We start from the raw sequence: 19,498 nt of genomic DNA, 5'->3' as shown, positions 1-19,498 counted from the left end.
TATGAAACAAGGAGCTTATTAGGCTGCTATGAGCTACACTGTGTACCTGTGTGTGAGAGAGCTCAATAAAGGATAACCAAAACAGATTCACACCCTAATCACTGATAATTGATAATCCTTAGGATGTAACATGCAATAAACATTTATCCAAGGGCCAGTGTGATCTGAATGTCACACCTAATGATCAGTAAATTCGGGTCTGCTCTTTATGCAAGGTGACAGACAGCTGACTGATTTACTGATTTACTCATGCCCATGACATTCAAAAAGCATTTTTCTCAGAGGAATCTGGAGCTGGTGACCACTGAATGTAGATGGGAAGCAATAACGATATAAACCGCATCAGAAATACCAAAATGTTACACAATGTCACAATCACAGAATGAACAACTTTTTGAGTCTTTTGACTTACAAAGATAGTTTGATATGATACTAAAACTTTGTAGCATATATGAAAAGCATTTCACAGTTGTTCCTATAGGCTATATGTGTAATCAGGACTCTGGTGCCCAATCAGCAGTTTTGCAATTATGTATCTTTTCTGAAAAGAAAGCCTATTGCAGTAATCCCATCTACGTTTGAAGGTATGCCTACTTTACCGATCAAAGATAAGGGACAACAATAGCAACGGTGTCGTGTCAATAGTAATTAGACGTGATAGGTAAGGAGAGCCGTTCTAACAGTGAAATTGGCTGTGTCACCGGTAGGGAGAGACAGTGAGATGGGCGGTTTATAGACTAGTGGCCGGGGCTTTTTTTTTTTTTTTTTTTGTTTTTGTGTCGGACTGGATGGGAGGGCGCAGCAGCCTCAGTACCAGGCAGTGCTCTCCCCTCAGTTAGCTACGGACTGGATAGATAGAGGAGGCTGCTACATGCTGCCGCCGCCGCTCCTGCCGCCACTGCTGCTCCTGCCTTTGTCGTAGAGGGATCTTTTTTTTTTTTTTTTTACCCCCATCGAGGGCCACACTTGAGTCAGCGGGATATTCTTTTTTTTTTTTTTTTTCTTTTTTATTCCTTTATTTCTTTTTACGGATTCGGAGGGAATTAAGCGTTCACGAGCGTCCAAATGTACTCCTTACCCGAGGGCAGCGGTCTGCTTCTGCTGGTGGTCTTGGCAGGACTGCAGGTAAATGTAATTTCAAAGCGGTTTGGAGCGGAGTTACACCGGACAGTTTCGGTGCTTGTTCTCTTATGTAGCAGCGTTTGTGTTGAGTTAGGGAACCCGGGCGAGCTGGTAGCCGTCCAGCGGTCACTTTACATTGCGTACAATTTGGAACAAAAACAGTAGGGGAACACAGCAGAATACACTAAAGTGGCCTGACTCTAGCTTGGACTGACGGTCCATTTTTTTTTTTTTTTTTACGTGAACGCTTAAGAGATGCTGCACGCGTGGTTTAACCTAAAAAAATAATCATTTAGATGATTTCACATTTACATGATGTTGCAGCCTAATGTGTTCACAGTTGGGCGACACGGGCCCACATTAACCTAGTTATGACTTGGTTATATTTAGTTTGGTTTAATATTTATGTAGATTGCTGCAGCGTGGCCCTGTCCTCCCGGCGAGTTAATTGCGTGGTTAAAAAAAAAAAGTCTAAGAGCAACAATGAAAAGTAACCGACTATAAATTAATGTGGTAATTTCAGCTCAGTGATGGAGTAAGGATTGTTGTCCAGCCTTAAGGTTGGAACCCCTCTGTGTAATGGGGTGACTTGTGGAAATAATTCATTTTCATGACTATGTGGATACTTAGTCAAACACTGAGCAACAGAGAATTGCAATCACGCAGTTAAATGAGGGCATTCTGGGAGCTGAAAAAAAAAGGCAACTGGCATTTATGTTAACATTTGTATCTAGAAATATACATCCTGCCTCCCCTTATAACGTGCCAGACTTCCAGCTCTGCTCCTCCCCCCATTTTTCCATTTAAATTCCTCTGATTAAGAATGGCAAGTGGCACGGATACTCACAATGCTCTTTTTCAGCAGGGCTCCTCTCATTTTACATTCTTTTGAGAGTGCATGCAAAGAAACAGGGCCAGGCCTCCGTTCCTAAGAGCTGTTAGTTAGCTACATTTTGGACATGCCTGGAGACCAGAGCATTTTCTTAATAAGTACACCCCTGCTTGTGTTCTTCACAGTTGCTGTTTTCTTTGTTTCCTGCAAAACTCACTCTTTAAGACAAATCTCAGTGATTCACACAAGCTTTGTTGTCTTTCTTTACAGACATATTTTTCTCTAAATATCTTGTCTTGGCCCCCCTAGTCACAGATTTATTTTCAAAATTAGGGAGGAAAACAAAAAGATAAGAAGATACATTTTGACCAGTCATAACCTTGCAGACTCTTTGGAAAATGCTGTGTTTCTTGTGGGTGTTGATTCAGACATTGACACGTAAATGTTTATTCCCTCAACAGTGGATTGTTAGCATTTACTTTTTATTCCCTTGTTCCTGTACTTCAAAGTGAAGAGTGTTTGTCTAGAGTTGTGTGTTGATCAGAGGGGCTGGCCGAGAGTGTTGGCTATTACCCTGTGCCTGGGCCCCTACACAGAGACAAATGGAGCTTGTTCTTGCCTAGCCGTGCTTTTTGGCTAATGCTTAACCCTTTTGGCCTCATTATCCTAATTGCGGTCCCTGCTATAAAAACAACAGATGCTTTTGTACGACTGTAGGGACTTAAGAACGTGACCAAGGGGTTTTGGAGGCAACAGGAGTGCATTTTTGAATGTTGATTTATGACATTGCCCCCCCATTACAGATTGCAGCAGAGGGCAGGGGTGCCCCACCATGCAGGCCAGGCTTCTCTGAAGATGTATACAAGGTTGTGGTGCCAGATATGGCTGAGAAAGGACAGCCCCTTTTTAACGGTAAGTAGTGAAACATTCCTCACCCTGCCATGTCTCTCCTTGAGGGTGCGAGTGTGTGTATTCTTGCATATAAGTTGAGCGTGCTCACCTACCACCGTGTGGTACATTTCGGGGAGGATCAGAACAAGCCAGACATATTTAAACAATTAGTTTTAGTGTAGTTGTGTGGTATTGCAAGTCATGTAGTTCGCCTTGTAAACCAGCTTAATTGTGCTTCAGCTCTTTATGGCTCTTTTCCGTTTTGCTTACATGGTGTTTTTTTTGTTTTTTTTTTCCTCAGAGCAAGCTGAAAAGCAGGCATTATTATTTTGACTGCTGGCCATACACTGTGGCTACATTATTTTTATTTTTTAATTTGCCTTTTTTTTTTTTTTTTAGCAACTAATATCTGGTAGATCAAAAGCAGGAAGACTTGTTGATGTCAGTGTTGCAAAGCATTAAAACCCAGTTACTCACCCATTTGTGCAGTTACACAACTTTAATCAAGCAAATATTTTACTTATTAATCATCCCGTGCCTTGTAGTGATGGGTTGAATCATTTTCATTATCTTTTGCCATTGCTTTGCAACATGTTGGCTTAATTCATCATCGCTTCTATACAGATTCAAATCACTCATTAAACATTTTGCCTGTTAGTTCAAACACTCAAAAGTCCCTGCTACAGTAATATGTTCTCAACTACAGGGTGACACTGCTAAGCCCACGCAATAGCAGTAATAACAGCAATTTAAATGTCTTTGAGAATGTTTGTTACAGCTGTAGCCCTTCTTTGCTGAACAGAGCTGTAGTGGATTTACGTTTTTCCAGGGTATAAACTGGTGCAAACAAGAAAGTAGTAGTTCATTACATTGCAGCAGGCATGACCAATACTGCTTCTTTGGAGTTTAATATTGGTGAAATGAGGATGCAGCTACTGTGAAATGGTGCGCAGGTCTGCCGACGGTAATAAAAGTGGAATATATCACCGGTGTGCCATCAGAAGGGTTAGAGCCTTGAGGTCATTTGGACTAGGAAACATTCTCACTTGTGTTGGATTTCACAGTGCGTGCCTAAAACTTGCACACTGCTGTTGGTGAGTCGGGGGGGGGGGGGGGGGGGGGGGGGGTAGCACTGCCAAGAGAAGAAAGAAGTGAGGGAAGACAGCACTTAGATGGGTGGGTGCAGATTTCACTGGGCTTTACCCTGTGCACAAGTTTCTGTTTGATCCAGCAGGTGATGGATTTCCCTCCGTCGGCTCGTGGATGAGCTGTGACTGGGGGTAATCAGGTTCTCTTTTGTTTGCCCCCACACTACCCCCCACCCCCTCCTCTTTTTCTCTGCCTTCCCCTCCCCCCAGCGAGTTGTTGCTCTGTGGAGATTTCCTTGTCAGAGAGGGGCACTCCTGTGTCATTGTAATGCAGCAGAGCTCAGCAGCGTGGGATGATGTTAATGAAACTGCATTCTCTAATGAAAATCTCCTGTGGCACGTTTTGAAAGACAAAGCCCCCACAGTGTGAAGAGTATTCCCAAAGTTTTTCAATGTTGCTTTCACCATGCTGGTGTTTTTTTTGTTTCTTAACTGATGCTTCTTTAGCCACAAGGAGCGGGGTAATGCTTTATGTTTCCTTGCATTTCATTAAGTTTGTCAATTGCGTTCCTAAAGGTTTTAAATAATGAACGGAAAGGCATTGGCTGAATTGTGGAGTAAGCAATTAACAAGTTAACCCATGCAGCCAATTTCAGTATGCATAGTTTTCTCCATAAGCTATTGGTGAAAGGTCACTGGTTGTCTCTTGGTTTGATTAGTTTATTTGAAACGGGATCTGCTGGAGTGTCTGAGTAATACTATCAGTGCATTGTCTCTGGTGTCAGTAACACGAGTCTTTTGATCATATGATTTTGCATTTGACCTCAGATGCATTAGACACCTCAGAGAGACCTCTTGGTCCATCTAATTGCAGCGTCGTCTTTGTCACTGAATAACAGAATACACATCCTGAGGCCCGTAAGACCTGGAAATGGTGGCAGTTCACATGTAAATGGCTGGCATTGTATGCACTAATTTAAAGACATCCTGTGGATTTGATGATGGCAATTGTGGCCAGCCAGTTAACTTTGTGTATTTAGTAGTAAGATTTAATCAGGTTTCTGTAAAGCAGACTTTTAACTGTTTGTTAGTCACGTGATAGATTGGCTACAATTAATTGCTTCAAAGTACTTGGCAGAGCAGCACAGAGGAAAGTCAGGAAGGACAGTTGTTCTTCTATGAGAATTCCTCTACAATGAGCCATTCAAGGGAGTTTGTGCTCATTGTTTGCAAATGCAAAACCACATCAGGCTTGGGCAGTTGCACACTATGTCTCCCCTGGGCCGGAAATGACCTTGCTTTTAGGCTTTGCTTTGGCCTGATACTACTGAAGAGAAGTGACCAAACATAGTTCTTTATTATCAGACCATCATACACATGAAAGCATTGCTTCCCCTTATCTTGTTTAGTTGTTTGACAAAGTGACTTTACTAAATTGATTTAATTTCAGGTAGGCTGCAGCTGCGGGTGGTTTGCTCCTGGGTGTCTAATGGAATCCTGGCGGCTTTGGAGAGCTGACACACATTGTGCCATTTTTCTAGATGAAGTCTTTAAAGCAGGGTTGCAAAGCGAGTCAGTTGGAGCATTATTCAGCAGAGGTTTTCCTCCCTAAAAACTGGGTTAATGAAAAGCCCAAAAGCTTAATTGAGTTTAATACACTCGCTTTTGCTGCTGTTCTGCTACCCCCAACCTTCTATGCCACTTTCATTTTTCTTTCTTCCACCCCTCAGCCCTGAGTTTCACTTATTTTCTTGACAATTATGGGAGCTCTGGTGATGAAAAAGAAGTATGTTTATAGTCAGCTTTGGCCTTGGTTCAAGTGCTTTAAATGTGCTGGTGTCAAGAGGGCCCAGTTGGCTGGCTGGCTCCACATATGACTTGGAGGATAGATTTACAGTTAGCAGTTTAATAAAAGGACTGAGAAAAGTAGTGTCAATATCAGCAATGAGAACATCGTTAGGAAAACCTTTTCAGGCTAAATATAGCTCAGAATTTATAGTAAATGTATTATGAAGTATAATTACATCTCTTTGCCATATTTGTTAAAGCAGATCTTTTAGACAAACTCAGTTTTGCAAGAAAAATATTGTTTGTGAAATTCAAAATTTTTGAACCAAGTGAACCCAGTATGTTGTTTTTCTGTCTCTCTGTGCTCTGTTAACATTCTAATACAGCTGGGGCCACTCATATGTGTTTAAGGGGCCCCAGTGTTTGGTCAGACATGACCCTGCTCGACCCTTTCTGTAAACTGGACTTAGTGTTCAGCAACACACTCAAGCTTTTTGCCTGGCCTCAAATTGGGAATGAGGTTGTTGGGGGTTTCCTGATGAAGTATAGATAAATGGAATACCAGCAGAAAAGGTCCTGACCCATCACCAGGGAGGCCACAAATGCATGGCACTTCTACCTTATGTTATTCTGACCCACAGAGATGATCATTCATCACTTAGAGACACAAACAAAGGCAAATTTAAAACTTGGGGTTTTTGAGAAGTCTGCAAGTTTTTAAGCATTTGTCATTCAGCAACATGATGGACAGTAGCTTACTATTATGGCCTTAGCCAGGTAGCCCGACAGCTATATGGATCTGCATTTGGAAAAATCTATAGAGTTCATTTGTCTGTTGAAATATTTGCTGATAAGTTTACTGAAAAATCACCAGGGCAACCGGGTATTTACCGAGCTGCTGAGATATTTGTTTTTGGAGTGTATGAGATGTTTATTGTCTCCATTTTTAATTGCAAAACATGCCTTTAGTGATATTCAAATTCATTTTCAAGATGAGATGCATAAGCACAGAACAGCCATCATGCAGTAGACGGGAAAATTAAGAGACACTCGTCCTTTTTAAACGTATAGCATATACTGCATATTTCACATATTCTTTTTGTCACTGCGGAACAACTAGACCATGGCCACCTTTCTCTTTTTTGCTGGGGTAAAACCCTCCCGTCATTTTTTAAGCTAAGGCAGCAGTTTCACTATAACTTTGTTCAAAAGAGCAGTCCGTTGCCCCTACCTCCCTCTTTTTCTTCTCAAAGTGAATCAATGAATTCAGGGTCTTTGTTTGCCGAGATCAATACGTTGTAATGAAGGCTGCGCTCCAATTCCCAGCTAAAGAATCACTGTCGGGTTCAGGTTGAATTTGTTTCATTCTTTCTTTATTGTTATCAGCCTGCATACATTTACTTTCATCTCACTTCACTCTGCCTTTTCTTTCCTGGGAGCAGCATGGCCTAGATAACCACCGCATATTGTGACGACAGATTGAATCTTGGCAGCAAATGGTTTTGGAGAGTAACCTCTCTTCAAGTTGCCCACAATATAACAAGGAAACAGAGTTACTAGAGTGGTGCTGGTAATAATATCAGAGTCACTGCAGTCCTAGGGCGTTTATTGTAACAATGAAATACTAGTAATGTTAGTGTATGAAAGCATATTACACCTATTTGTAGCTAAATTGCATGCTTTCTGCATCTGCTGCACACAAGACATTTTTATTTGTATCTGAACTTTTTTTATGCTTTCAAGTTATTTAGTTATTTATTTATTTTACCAAATCTAAGCTAGTATCAAATGCGCACTCCATATAACTACACAGAGACTGGCTTAGAAGCTTCTCATCACCTCAGTTCGTATCCCCCTTATCAGCTACAGGCCCTGCCCGCTAAAGTGGGCACCTAACGGCATACCTCTGACACTGGGAAGTAGTTAAGTTGTCCCTCTATCATGCCTATGAGTGTGTGTAGGAAGTTTGACCTTGGCATATAATTAGCTTGTTCTGCCCAGAGGTCTTGGTGGAGGTGGAGAGGTATAATGGAGTCAGAAGCTCCTATAACAGCTGGTTTTAAAAGCGCCGTTAACATAAGATTTGACTGAAAATCAGCTGTCAGGCATGTTATATAATTTTGACTGTGACTAGTGTATTGTAAATGGTCATTTGCCTGTCTTGTACACATGCATGTAACTACATTTGGCAAATCAACATTTTATTATCTGTTTTTCAAAGTGCAGTGACTGAATACAGATTTGAAAAGCAGGCATTTCCCAGTAAAGCTCCTTCACACGGTTATATGAAGGTTAAGGGGGTTTATAGGTTATTTAATTCTCGATAACACCTGTGCCTCTGTCGCTTTCATCTAGAGACTGACAAAAGAGATATGACATGTTTGCAGTTGGTAGTGACTTGAAAAGGATCTGGAATCATTCTTAGTTATTGTGATAATGAATGCCTGACGCACTGGTTCTGATATGTTTCATTCAATACAAAGAACTCCAGAAAGTGCACAAGATGACCCCAGCGTGCAATGAGGCCATGTATAAATAGCTGTATTGACCTGACTTTCTGCATATATTCCTCTATATAACTAGGCTAGTATTATTTTTCACAAGTGAAATGCTAGAGCCAGGGTGGAAAAAAGAAAATGCCAGCTTGCACCTAGAAGACAATACATCAGCACTTTGGAGTGAATTGTTTTCTTTTCTAGGGTCTGATTTGTGGATTTCAGCGTCATTTTTCTTCTGTGGGAGAGCCGTTTTTGGCTGGTAGAGCAAACAACTCCACATCTCTTTCACAGATTTCGTCTCTACAGAGAAAGCTCTCTTTGTAGTGTTTCTCCAGCTGTTTATTGTGCAATAACCCCGTTCGATTTTGCCCACAGTTTCTGTCTGTGCTGTGCTTGTTTTTCTCATTATGTTAAGCTACATGAGTGCACGGAGGGCTCTGTCCTCACGTTTACACTGGCAGGCATGTGAAAGGAAGCCCCTCCCATTCCCCCACTGCTTTCTCACTCTTGTTAAATCTTTTGTTCGTAAGGCAATACATTTAACTCTCGCTTTTCTCCTTTTAACCAGCCAACCAGGTATTCACCTACCGCTCAAGTGGAGATTCAGCAGCTTTACCTGTCTGTCTTAGCTGCGAACAACAGACAGCAGGCAGACAATGGTGTCTTTGAGTGCAGGGTCAAACCACGAGCCAGGAACCTATTACTCGAATGAATATATTAATGAGATAGTTTGTGCAAAATAAAGGCTGAACAAGGCTTGTGTTCAGTCTTTTTATGTATGCAAGTGACACACATATCTCACATATTTTAAACCTCATAATCAAGAGAGTACATGAATTGGCTTTGGATTATTCCTCTGCAAAAAAGCAAACAAAAAGCAAAATTTGAAGCACGGGCACATTAATTGACCCAGATCCTATCACCGTGTTCACAAAGGCCAATATCCAGCTTAGGAAGAGATGTCTACCTCATGCGGGCCACTCCAACTATTGTGTTCTGGTGCAAGCTAAAATTTCAATGCACCAGCATTTCACTGGACACTATAGGCTCTGATGACTTGCTAGGTTGCATCTTGTGATATTCTGCATGTTTGATCCAGTCCTCTATCACCTCGGCCCACTCGCCTGTTTTCCCTTCCCCCTCTGCCTCATGATGAGTGCTTTAAGATGGAGGAGCTCCCTTGGCTCTATACAATGATTGATGTGCCTTAATTGGGTAATGCAAGGACAGTACTGTAGCATTTAGCCCTTTTTTTCTGCTACTTTGTTTCTTTCTTCCTTTGCTGGAGTGACCTTGGTTTGCTCTTGGTTGATTGTGGGGGGTTGGCGATGGGCATATAGATTGTAAAGTAGTGCATAAAGCTTTTAGTTTAATATTGATTTGGATTGGTGACTGTAAATATTTCTTTACATTCTCTACCATAGACTGTTGGCTTATCATATGTAGCCCACAATATTACTTGTCTCAAGTGATCTACTGTTACCAGGTCTTGCTGACACCAGTGTCTGCCATCCCCAGGGATATTATGATTGACCCGCAGCAATTTCTTGCCTCCATTTGAGCATACACTATAGCAGTGAGCAACATATCACTTTGCGGTCTGCGTTGTCTAAGTTTATATTATCTCTGTCGATATTTACTAAGACATTAAAGATCTTGCAGAATGTCGCCATTTTTTTTCCCACAGTAGCATTGCCTCCTCAGCAGAACAGGGTCTATAAGGGTTTTTTCTATCTGCTGATACAAACTGAAGCTCTGATCATTTCAAAAGCATGTTTAACTAAGATACGTAGTGCTTAGGAAGCTAAGAACAAGGCACAGGCATAAATGTTTGGATATGATTTTGATTGGCATCACTCTTTTTATAAATCTACTGACGTTGATTTGGGGATGCTTTGGTACCTTTGGAAGATTTGCACAGGATAAAAGGGAACTTGAACAAGGGAGGATATATGGAACTCCATTTAATAATGCTATGCCGTATCCTGTGGTTGCTGCATGATTGGAGCCGGCTTCCTCCCGCAACAGGACACTGACCCAAAGCCCAGATTCAAACTTTGCAAGAACCAAAGTTTTAAGAGAAGAAGCAGTCAGTTGTAGTTTGTCTATAGCAGAGTGGGCAACTTTCAAATGAATATCAATGAGATGTTTTTTGCAAATGTACAGAGTAAAGACTGAACAGGCCTTGTCTTTAGCCTTTTTTATGTATGCAAGTGACACACACGTCTCACATATTTTAAACCTCATATTCAACAGAGTACACGAACTAGCTTTGTATTACGTATATTCATTTTTTTGACACCAGAAGTGAAATTTGAAGCAGAGACGTTCATTTATATCGATTCCAATCTCAACTGGAACAGCTTTTAAGAAGCGCCTATCAAACCAGTCCAACTTTTGGATGGAGGTTTAACAAGTTTTGGATCATATGTGTCTAAACAGCTTGAATTCATAAGTCCTGTAAGTCTGTGATTTCTGCAAATTGATTTTATTTTATTTTTTTTTGTTTGAGAGAAGTAAAATTTGGAAGATAAAATTATTCAGCCATACTAAAAACAACACTGCGATATAAACTGTAGGTCATATTACACATCTCTACCTGTCATCACCTGTTGAAGCAGGTCAGGTATTCTATCTATTTTAATAACCAGTTTGTTCCAAGTACACAGTCCTTGCTTAGTGTCCCGAGTTCTTCCGTAGTCATTCATTTTCTTTATGGCTTGATATAATTTTATCCTGGGCAGATAGAATCTGCCTGTGTCAGAGAGCTGGCAGCAGCTGCCCATTAGATCTGCATGAACACTTATATTAAAATCAATATTTGCATTCCTAGCTTCTAAATCTCATTCTGCATGTCAATGATATATAGTTTTTCTTTGTTTGAATTAGCAAGAGACCTGTTGATTTAGGTCAAACACTCCTAATTTCTCCCTAAATTGCAGATTGAGATGAATCAGAAAATAGGCAGCCCTACTGGTGATGTTGATCTAATCATATTTTTTGACACACCTTTATAGATTCTAAGACGGTGGTGGCGGTCAAAAACACATTGCAAGAAAGTCCCAGCTGTAGCAGTGGAAGGTAACGCCGGATAATTCGGTCAGTACCGTGCAGCAGTCAAGGCCACAAAACTGCACGGAAACCCCAGCTGTTTCCATAGTTTTGTCTCTTGATGCTTGGAGCAGAAAAAGTAGTCTTAACAAAAAAAAACCATCCAGGTCAGAAGTTAGGCTGGTGCTGTGCTTTGCAGTGTGCAGGTGCTGCTGTTTTCTGGTCACTCATGCTGATCTTTTTAACCATGAGAAATACATATAGTAAATTAAGTGTGTCTGTTTGTTAATACAGAATGTTGTTTGATACAAATATATAAAAATAACGTTCACTAAGGCTTTGGAGAATTTACAGAAATCACTCTGTATGCTATCAGTATAGTTTATATTAAGTAAATCAGTCTACCAAAATGAGAATTGGCAGGTCAGAATTGGCCCAGAGAACTGGAGTACACATCTCTGCTCTTTATATTATCCCATTGTGTGTATTTCTAAACATCAGAAAGTAGTGAGTTGAACTATTGCTGATTAACTTTGACAAACTGAACAATAATTGAAAAAACAATAGAAGCCCCTCAGTGACTTTTCAGTCACTACACTTAGCACAGCTGGGGTTTGAAGATACCGAACAACAGCCCCCCTACCATCCATTCTTACAACTAGAATACACTCAATCTTACTGTATATAGGTCCTGTGTCAGCTTTTTGCTGTCACACTAAGTGATCTAAATGTTGTGACCTTTGAAGAAGATAAGCTTCCTTTGGCTGACTTGAGGAGTTTGGAATAACACCCTCAACCATTAATTCGTGGCACTGCTAACCATATGAGGGCTATGAGCCAAGGTTATTGACCTTTCACGCCTGTCACTAGTGATTGAGGGATCCAGACCCAGAAGGAAAATAAAATGTGCTTATTAAGGAGCCAAACTTTGTATCGAACCGAGAGGGCAGCTTTATTCTCCAGTTTTTGAGTTTTTGCTTTCATTTAATTCATTACTGTTTTTTTTTTTTGTTTGTTTTTTTTTAACAGTGTTTGAAGGTTTGCTTTCAAATAAATTAGACAGTGAGACCACATACAGCTGGAACTTCACAAGCTCACAGTGCTTCTTTGAATGTGTCTGTGAGAGATGAGGGTAGGTAATGTTCAGCAGACTCCATGGAGGATTAAAACTAGGAGCACAAAACACATTACTGCAGCCGATCTTAAACTGAGATCATTATTATCTGATGGATTCAGAGCCACTCATGAGCCCTTTTGCAAAGACAATTTGAAGGACCTTGGAGTTTTATTTCAGTCACAAATCTGCTTCTGTCTTCACAGTCCTCGCTCGCGCTTTATTGTGGCTTGAAAACAATGGAGTAATCTAACAGGCAGAAAATGATTTGAATAAAATGAAGCATGTTAAGAATGTTTGTGTGGACTGTGGAGAACCGGAGCTGTGGATAGAGAAGCTTGAGCGCATGTTATTTCAGCCCTGTCCTCCCTCTGAGCTCCGAGTCTGTAAAATCTTGTGGGAGGCGTGCATTTATATTGGATCAACATGCGATAATGTTATATTTAAAGCCCTGCTAGTTTTGTGTTCATAATCATACCTGCTATCTTACGGCTTTCAACTAAAACCCGTTTTATATAGTGTGGAGAAGCTCATCTCTGCGTGATGCATTGTTTGTACATAGGTCTGCTATTACATGCTAGTGGAAATAAGCAATAGATGAAAAAAAAAAAGAGACTTGTATCGTGAATGTATTTCAGTTATTAAACAGCTTCCCTGGAGTAGTCTAAAGAAAGGAGAATTTTAATATTGTACATTTGTTTGTACCTCAGATATTGCACATGTGCTTCACTAAAGCCCAGTTTAGAGAATCAGTAAAAAGATGCTACTTATACCATCCTCTGAGGAGGGTGGGTGGGGTGGGTGGTATTTTTTTCAAGTGTTTGTTTGTTTGTAGGAAGATAGATATAGGTTGAGGTAAAAGGGCTAATGCATGAGAATTGCATGCTTGAGTGTGCTTTCGGTGAATGCAGCACCTAGTTACGCATTACAGTGGCGGTGGCGCTTATTTGTGTGCTCAAATGGACCATTTATCAAAATGTACAGTATGTATGAAACTGAAAAAAAAAAATAATATTATCTTGGCCTGTGGGTAGCAGGGCTGGGTATGAGTGGGAGTGTGTATTTTGGACCTGAAAAGCTCCATATCGCAAGAGCTTATACGTCGAGCTGGGACTGTAGACAAGTGGGTGGCAGCTGATGGAAAAACATGCACTTAGGGTATGATCACACTGTAGCTAAGCATGGCTGTCACCTAAATCTCGAGTTCACACACAGTTCAGTTACAAAAGAGGAAGACCACAAAATGCTGGAAACGAAAAAGTTAAGGCTTAAAAACAAAACAAAAAAAACAAATCCAGCTTCAGTGTGTATTTATTTGAAGTTCACAATATGCACTGAAAACACACTGGCGAGATAGTGTGGCAGCATCACTTATAACCTTTTTACTTTCTCCTCATTTCTCTTGGAGGTGTGAATTTCCTGTGCCCTTTCAGCGGCAGATAAAGCTATGGAGATAGGAATAAGATGTAACGTCCTAACATTTTCAATGCACACGGTGTCTTTGCTCAGGGGCTCCTCAGAATGTGGGACATTTTGTAGTCTGTGACCAACTGTAGCACTTCACACTGAGCAATTCTTTAAAAAAGGCATTCAATTTTTCAGGAAAAAGAGTAAGTACTGTGCAAAAGTCTCAAGCCACCCCTCATTTCTTTATGTTTTGCTTCCAAGGAGCCTGACTTTCTTGTAGGTTTTTTAAGTGGTCTTGAGCAGCAGTTCTCCAAGTTTTCTGAAGGTTTTTCAAAGTTTTTCTTTAGACACTGGCTGCTTTCACTCATTTTCAGTGCAGTCCTTGTACCTGACCATTTTTAGAGGAATGGTTTTTATTTGTCAAAACCATTTGACATTGACCTATGAAACATTCAAACCCACAAAAGTCACCTAACTCAAGGGATGTGCCAGTGTCGATACCAGCAGCCTGTCACAAAAACACAATTTGTTTTAATTTCTTTAGTTCAGTCTACTAAAAATTAACAAAGATAAGACAGTATGACAGACATAAAGTAGTATTTTTGCACCAACAAGGTCAATCCCAGAGAGCTATGAGCCAAAACCTTGCCATCTCAGCACAGTGTGCAGAATGTCTTTAAATAAAATTGGAGGAAATTGGACAAGTGGAGGACAAAGGAATGTCAAACTTAAAAAAACAAAACAAAAAACTATACAGCAGATGAACAGTATGTGAAATCCATATTCTGAATCTGACACGGGACCGGAGAGATGCATCTGGCCCTTCAGTTGATCAATCTACAGTTCATTAAAGCCTCATCAGAAAAGGTCTCAGTCGAAAGGAATGAAAATGACCCATTTTTAAGGAAGAAAAACAGGTAGAAAAGGCTGAGGTATTCCAGATTACACATGAATTAGACTGAAAATCAGTGACAACAGGTCTTATGGGGTGATGAACCCAATTTCTTATGGTTCAAATCGCTGTAAGCATGTGTGGCAGAGGTCAGGAGAGAGGTACAACAGTGAGTGTCTACAGCCACCATAAAAGATGGTGGAGGCTCTGTCATGGTTTGGGGCTGAATTTCAGCCAGTGGTGTTGGGGGTCAAAATCAAAATTATAAATGCAGAAAAGTATGATCCACCATGCAATACCATCTGGAAAGCATCTGATTGACAGCGGCTTAATTTTTCAGCATGACAATGATCCCAAACACGATGCCAAGGCAGTTAAAGCATACCTGGATAGAAAAGCACACAAAAGAACACTATCAGTCATGGATTGGCCTCCCCCCCAAGCCTGGGCCTTTACATGATTGAAGCAGTGTGGGATCATGCTGACAGAGAAGGGAACAAAAGGCAGCCAGCATCCAAAGAAGAGCTTTGAATGTCCTTCAAGAATCCTGGAGAGCTATTTCTGAAGAGTACTTAAAGAAATGACACGAAAGCTGCCTCAGGGAGTTCAGGCTGTGCTGAAGAATAAAGGTGGTCACACCAAATATTGACTTTCAAGCTTGTTAGAATAGTACAAACTCTGTTTTTTTTTTTTTTATTCTCAGTAAGTGACAGCACCTATCTGACTTTAGACTTTTGCACAGTACTGCAAATAAAGACATTTTACTAAAATTTAAGTGCTGTTTACTTGAACAACAAAGCCCTAGTGCTTTTGGGTGTTAGTAACCTTTTAACTTAATGTTTCGCTCTCAAAGAGTTTGCAGTTTTTAATCTCCGTTGGTGGTTGATAGGATTGTCAGTCAGAAGCAAAGAGTATGAACGCTTGCTGGCCACCTTAGTCCATTTGTCATTAGTGATTCTGTCACGTTTTTACTGAAAATGAGTAATTAGCCTTCATTCATGTCACTCTTTTGTGGAACAATGACGGCGAGGTGATATTTTCAAAAACATTGGTCAACTGATTATGTTTTGAGTACTAAACAAAGAACTTTTCCAGATTATAACGGTTCTAAACAATAACTGCCGTTGATGATTTACGAAGAGCATAAACCATCAGGTTGACATGGCATTATTACAGAATTTAGTGTTTGTTTAAAGCTGCTGTCTCCTCCCCTGCCCCCCCTCCTCACAGTACACACACACACACACACACAGGCTGTCTTTTAAATGAGATCTTATTGGATAAATAGCGGAAAAACAACTGCGGTGAACCCGTTTGAATGTTTCCCCTCTGTCCTACCAAGAATGTGTTGTCTTGGAGAGCTGAGGTCAGACACACAAACAAGGCTTTGTTCTGTATTTACCAGGCTCATTCTGTGCAGAGTGATTGTAGTGAGCAACACTGTGGCACACATTGTTCATTTATGCATCTGTTGAATGATTGGGTAGTTAATTGAAAGAGAATATTTATTTATGAGTGTCAGTGCTGTATATTAGTTTTATTTAATTTTGACTGTCAACACAGTCACAAACATCTTTGGAATTATAACATATTGAAGTTTTGCACTGTGGGTTTTTTTTTTTTTCATAGACAAAACAACAAGGCATTCAATTAAAGGCACTTATGTTTTTCAGAATTTAGACTATGCATATAGTACATGCACGCGTGCAGCCCTGCTACAAGAGCATCAGAATGTAGACATCTGATTTATATTGTTTGAATGCAGACGGTGTTTCTCAAACAAAGCCGCATCAATGAATTTCCTTAGCGATGATGGATGATGTCAACATATTGCTGTGTTATAAAGAAGATCCTTAAAAATTTCTGCAACACTCAACATAATCACACCAGTCTCACAGGAATAGTGTGGCTGTTGTTGCTTGTTACATATGGTAGATGATTAACAACCAGGACCTCTTTGCAAGTATTTAAAGGTGTCTGTGTAACTGCGAGCAGTCTGAGCAGCATTCTACGAAATGCAAAGACAGAAACAGAAAGTGCCTGTAGCCTTTTCTTTTCCTAAAGCCTGGGCCTTAATTTATAAGTCTGGCTGCAATGTTCTTGGGAAATGCAATTGCACAGCCCTTGATTTGTGTCTGTTTGAAATAAGGAAGTAGAGACACAGGTGGCCTGCATTGATGTTAGTTTTTTCCACCCCTCTTTTATTCTTTCTCCATTTCATACCAATGTCCAATTCACTGCTATCCACTTCTAGCAAATCCGTTTGCCAGCATGCCCCACAGGTGAAAACGATGGTTCCTTAGGTGCTTATCATGCCCTCCACCAGACCACCGAGGGGTCTGAGCATGTGTACACAGGCGCCTGTGCACCACTGCTAAATTCCATTCTGCGCAGGATAAGTGGGGATTGGCATTTTCTCTGCCCGTCAGAGGGGGTTTCATCTGCTCGAAAACGTGACAGCTGGGCAGAATTTTTTTCACTCTTCCCATATCAGAAAGAGAAACAGAAATGAGGAGAGTCACACAGAGCGTGGGGTAGCCAGTTTCCTGACTGTGACCTGGAACGCAACAAATGTTGGCACATGTGTTATGAGTTAGCGCTGACATAACTGTTTTTTTTTTCAAGAGTGGCCTAAAACATAAAAGATGTGTGGCCAACTAACATATTCTTTCTTTTCTGTTGATGCTCTAAACACACTGAGAAGTAATGGGAGGAAGGGCATAAGAAAAGTAATTTATGTGTGGACTAGAAGCATGAGATGAGCCCTCCTTTTGGGATTAATGGGAGTCTCTGTCTCTGTTCGCAGGAAATATGAAAGGCCCTTTGTTGGTAAAGGGCTTGCTGCTTCTAGCAAATAACTACCCCCTGTCATATCAAAAAATCCCCCAACCTCTAAATTCATTGCCTCCTCTGCTGCTCATCCTTCACCCCTTTTTCCTCTAAGCCTATGCTGTTTTCTGTCAAAGTCGCTCATTTATGATTCTACTCTGCGCCTGTTGTACGGAGGCCCATGAGACACTAGCTCGCATTGTTAGTATTCACTGTCACTTCTAGGGTTCCGGCCACTGGGTGAGCAGGGAGAAGAGCAGAAGCAATAGTCCTGTACAGGTGGTGATTTATACTTTCACCTGTGACACCCATGTTCACCCCTTTGTCTCTCCCTTTTCTGTCCGCGTTTAATTTCAAGACACGCTATGTTATCAGGCAGGGAATAGCTGGTTTGCTGTGGTTGATGTGCGACTTGTGGGCTGTGCTGGTGGTAATGGTTTATTTTTAGTATCGTTGCCGGTGTGTGTTGGTGTGTGTGTGGTGACTAAGCGCACCTCCTTAGGCTGCTCTAAATTAAGAGTGGCCTATCAGTGAGGGGAAATGACTGTTTGGCACTACACTGGCAGTGTGCCTTTCATCAGGTCACACATTGGTCTCCTCACACCTGCGGCTCAGGACAGGAGGGTGAAAGGCTGTTGGCAGGTGTTAATTGCTAAAAGAAATAAGACAGTGGAAAACTGGGCCTGATACTGTATGTATTTTTGCAGCAATTTCCTTTTCACTGAGCTGATACTTCACACGTATATTTTTATTTTTGCATTGCCATTGGAGGAGTAAAGGCTTTCACATTTTTTCTTCAGGTAGTTGCCTACATTTAATAACATTTTCCAGATTAATAGATTTGTAAAAAAATCCTCCTTTCAGTGTTTCAGAGTTTACTAAAACTCCTTTTTTTTTTTTTTAATTTCTCAGATAACCAACTTTTCATTGAGCTCTGGCCTCTCTATGTTGTATACACTGCACTTTTTAAATCAAACAATCCATTTTCCTTCCACTAAAAATACATTCTTGCCTATAAAAAAAGTTAGTTGTTTAATGCTTTCTGTCATAGTTTCAGCTTCATCTGCCTCTGCATTCAATAAAAAGCACATAATCTATTGGCTCCATATTGACTTCCCCGGGCTGACTCCAATGGATTTGACATGGATAACGCGGTTGTGTTTGTAACGAAAGGAGGAGGGGGATTTAATAAAAACAGGAGACCCCCAGCTGAAAAAAAAAGAGGTAGGCAGAGTGAAATAAGAAGAGAGGAACTTAAATTAAGAGGGCTCAGCTTGGCAAAAGCCATGAGTTGTTTGGAGCAACTAAAATGGCGTTGTGCAAACTGCCCCCCTGACACCCTCCCTTCAAGAAAGCCAACATTCAGGCATGTAGTAGGACTGAGTATGAGCCTGACATTAACAGCATGAAAGAAAATATACACACTGAACATCTTCCTTATAAATGATTTATAATTAAGTTATCTAATTCTCTTCATGGACTGTGGACCATTAATGAGCTTCATAGTTTGATGTTATTCTGTGCTTTAATTGTAATACTGGGGATGCCATTCATTTGTTTAATTTACTAGCCTGGGTGCTGATGGCTGTGCTGGCATAGTAGGAGGGAGTTTAATGGCCATCTTCTGGAAAGGATAAGGCTTATTAGGTCTGATGGGGCTCCTGTCTCATGTAACCTAATGTGGTCATGATAGACAGAGGATTCTGGGTTTGGATGCATTGGAACTATAAATCGAAGCATATTCCCAGGCTCTGGACTTTGTAATTGCCCATTAAGGGCCATGTTTGTAGATGGAGGGGCCAGATGTCCCTGATGTGGCTGAAGGTCCAACGTGTGCTTTGAGGCAGCATGCAGTTAAAGTGAGGAGGAGCATGGACTGGACATTACCCCCTCATTAAAATGACCCATTCTCTGCAAGCAGGCTCATAAAAAAACCCTTTAATGTTCTTAACAGAGAAGCTCCACAATTTGCCCGCAATTCCACTG

The 19,498-nt window shown here is 40.8% G+C and overlaps 1 protein-coding gene across 2 annotated transcripts in view; it reads left to right on the top strand.

The window, feature by feature from the left end:
- Positions 1–906: 906 nt before the first annotated feature.
- cdh2 (cadherin 2, type 1, N-cadherin (neuronal)) overlaps positions 907–19,498 on the top strand; it is a 63,034-nt gene continuing 44,442 nt past the window's right edge. For both annotated transcript variants that reach the window (XM_030751626.1, XM_030751625.1), the window contains exons 1-2: positions 907–1,125; positions 2,758–2,866. In XM_030751626.1, the coding sequence (XP_030607486.1) occupies positions 1,066–1,125; positions 2,758–2,866 (169 nt within the window). In that variant the 5' untranslated portion in view covers positions 907–1,065. The remainder of the gene's footprint in view (positions 1,126–2,757; positions 2,867–19,498) is intronic.

This window comes from Archocentrus centrarchus, chromosome 17 (assembly GCF_007364275.1).
Source record: "Archocentrus centrarchus isolate MPI-CPG fArcCen1 chromosome 17, fArcCen1, whole genome shotgun sequence".
Lineage (NCBI taxonomy): Eukaryota > Metazoa > Chordata > Actinopteri > Cichliformes > Cichlidae > Archocentrus > Archocentrus centrarchus.
Note: the sequence above shows the minus strand (reverse complement) of the source record. Positions and strands in the feature narration are given on the sequence as shown.